Below are 2,097 nucleotides of genomic sequence, written 5' to 3'. Positions count from 1 at the left end.
TTATTCTCACTCCACACATCCTCATGGAGACATGGTAAACAGTAAGTTATGATGACTTGTTAACTTCATCTTATTCTCACTCCACACATCCTCATGGAGACATGGTAAACAGTAAGTTATGATGACTTGTTAACTTCATCTTATTCTCACTCCACACATCCTCATGGAGACATGGTAAACAGTAAGTTATGATGACTTGTTAACTTCATCTTATTCTCACTCCACACATCCTCATGGAGACATGGTAAACAGTAAGTTATGATGACTTGTTAACTTCATCTTATTCTCACTCCACACATCCTCATGGAGACATGGTAAACAGTAAGTTATGATGACTTGTTAACTTCATCTTATTCTCACTCCACACATCCTCATGGAGACATGGTAAACAGTAAGTTATGATGACTTGTTAACTTCATCTTATTCTCACTCCACACATCCTCATGGAGACATGGTAAACAGTAAGTTATGATGACTTGTTAACTTCATCTTATTCTCACTCCACACATCCTCATGGAGACATGGTAAACAGTAAGTTATGATGACTTGTTAACTTCATCTTATTCTCACTCCACACATCCTCATGGAGACATGGTAAACAGTAAGTTATGATGACTTGTTAACTTCATCTTATTCTCACTCCACACATCCTCATGGAGACATGGGGAAACAGTAAGTTATGATGACTTGTGAACTACATCTTATTCTCACTCCACACATCCTCATGGAGACATGGGAAACATTAAGTTATGATGACTTGTTAACTTTATCTTATTCTCACTCCACACATCCTCATGGAGACATGGTAAACAGTATTGGGTAGCAGTTTGATGGTATGCACATATGAGCCCTGACTGACCCCCGGGGCTGATGGGTGGGGCCCAAAGGGGTCAAATTGACTGAAATTTCAAAAATCTTCTTCTCAAGACCCAGATATGGTAGAATCAAATACTCTTCATAGATGGAAGGGTCTTAAGGTGTCTTACCAAATTTGTGAATTTCATGACCCTGGGGTCTCACGTTTCCTCCTGGGGAGGAGGTAAACTTTACTATAGTTTATATAGGGAAATCACATTTTGGACCAACATTTGTTTAATTTCCATTGGAAGTAATTCAATTTAGGTTAGCATTATCAGTATTGGGTAGCAGTTTGATGGTATGCACATATCAGCCCTGACTGACCCCCCGGGCTGATGGGTGGGGCCAAAAAGGGTTGAATTGACTGAAATTTCTAAAATTTTGTTATGGTTTATAATGGCAAATGATATTTTGAATATTACATGTTAATAACTTGATTGGAATTATAACCCTGAATTGACAGTTTGATACTATGAAAATTTTGAGCCAGCCCTACCTCCAACGGCTATAGGGTGGGGCCCAAAGGAGTCAGTGTGCTAAAATGTCTTCATTTTCCTTGTTTAGAATCAGAGGTGTTAGTTTCAAATACAGTTCTAGTTGAAACAGGCATACTGAATAACATCAAAATTCTATTCTGAACAAATACCAATGGTAAGTCACAAAACAGTGGTATTTGATTGTGGAAAATACAATAGACTATAATGTTTATGCATATAAAACTGATGAAAATACCCTATTAGCTGTTTTTTCCTTAAAAACTGGTGGTATTGAAGCATTGACATTATCTTATTAAATATAAATAAAGGTTCACATGAACAGTTAATTAAACATTTCATACTGAAATATTTTATCATGCATGACTGGAATAAAAGAAATTGTTATTTAATAAAATATCTATACTATCTGAGCTGATAGCAAGTTTGAATGACACTCCTATTTCTGGTACTTTGTAGACAGTTTGTGGCTTCAAGAAAAGTGTTGAGTCTGGTGTTACAAAGTACAGAGTCCACCTGTCTGCTGTACAGACCTCTACCGACAAGAAGTTTCTACACTTCACCTGGAATGGTCAGTAGTAATGTGTGTTTCAGAATGCTTTAATAATCAATAGCACATCTATATTTAAAGTCAGCTGAAACAAAGTATTCCTTTACATAATTAAATGATATAAATATAATGACAAGTATGTTGACCGTTATGTTGACAGGTGTGGTGACTTATCAGTGACACTATTTTGTTATG

The 2,097-nt window shown here is 36.3% G+C and overlaps 1 protein-coding gene across 1 annotated transcript in view; it reads left to right on the top strand.

Moving 5' to 3' along the window:
- Positions 1 to 1,923, top strand: part of LOC110460349 — a gene marked incomplete at its 3' end in the record, with an annotated part of 36,985 nt that extends 35,062 nt beyond the window's left edge. The window contains exon 7 of the mRNA XM_021513211.1: positions 1,812 to 1,923. Within this exon, the coding sequence (XP_021368886.1) occupies positions 1,812 to 1,923 (112 nt within the window). The remainder of the gene's footprint in view (positions 1 to 1,811) is intronic.
- Between the last annotated feature and the right edge of the window lie 174 nt (positions 1,924 to 2,097).

The sequence above is a fragment of the Mizuhopecten yessoensis genome, unplaced genomic scaffold (genome assembly GCF_002113885.1).
Source record: "Mizuhopecten yessoensis strain PY_sf001 unplaced genomic scaffold, ASM211388v2 scaffold10363, whole genome shotgun sequence".
In the NCBI taxonomy this organism is placed as follows: domain Eukaryota; kingdom Metazoa; phylum Mollusca; class Bivalvia; order Pectinida; family Pectinidae; genus Mizuhopecten; species Mizuhopecten yessoensis.
The sequence above is the reverse complement of the archived record's forward strand: the minus strand, read 5'-3'. Positions and strand labels throughout refer to the sequence as shown.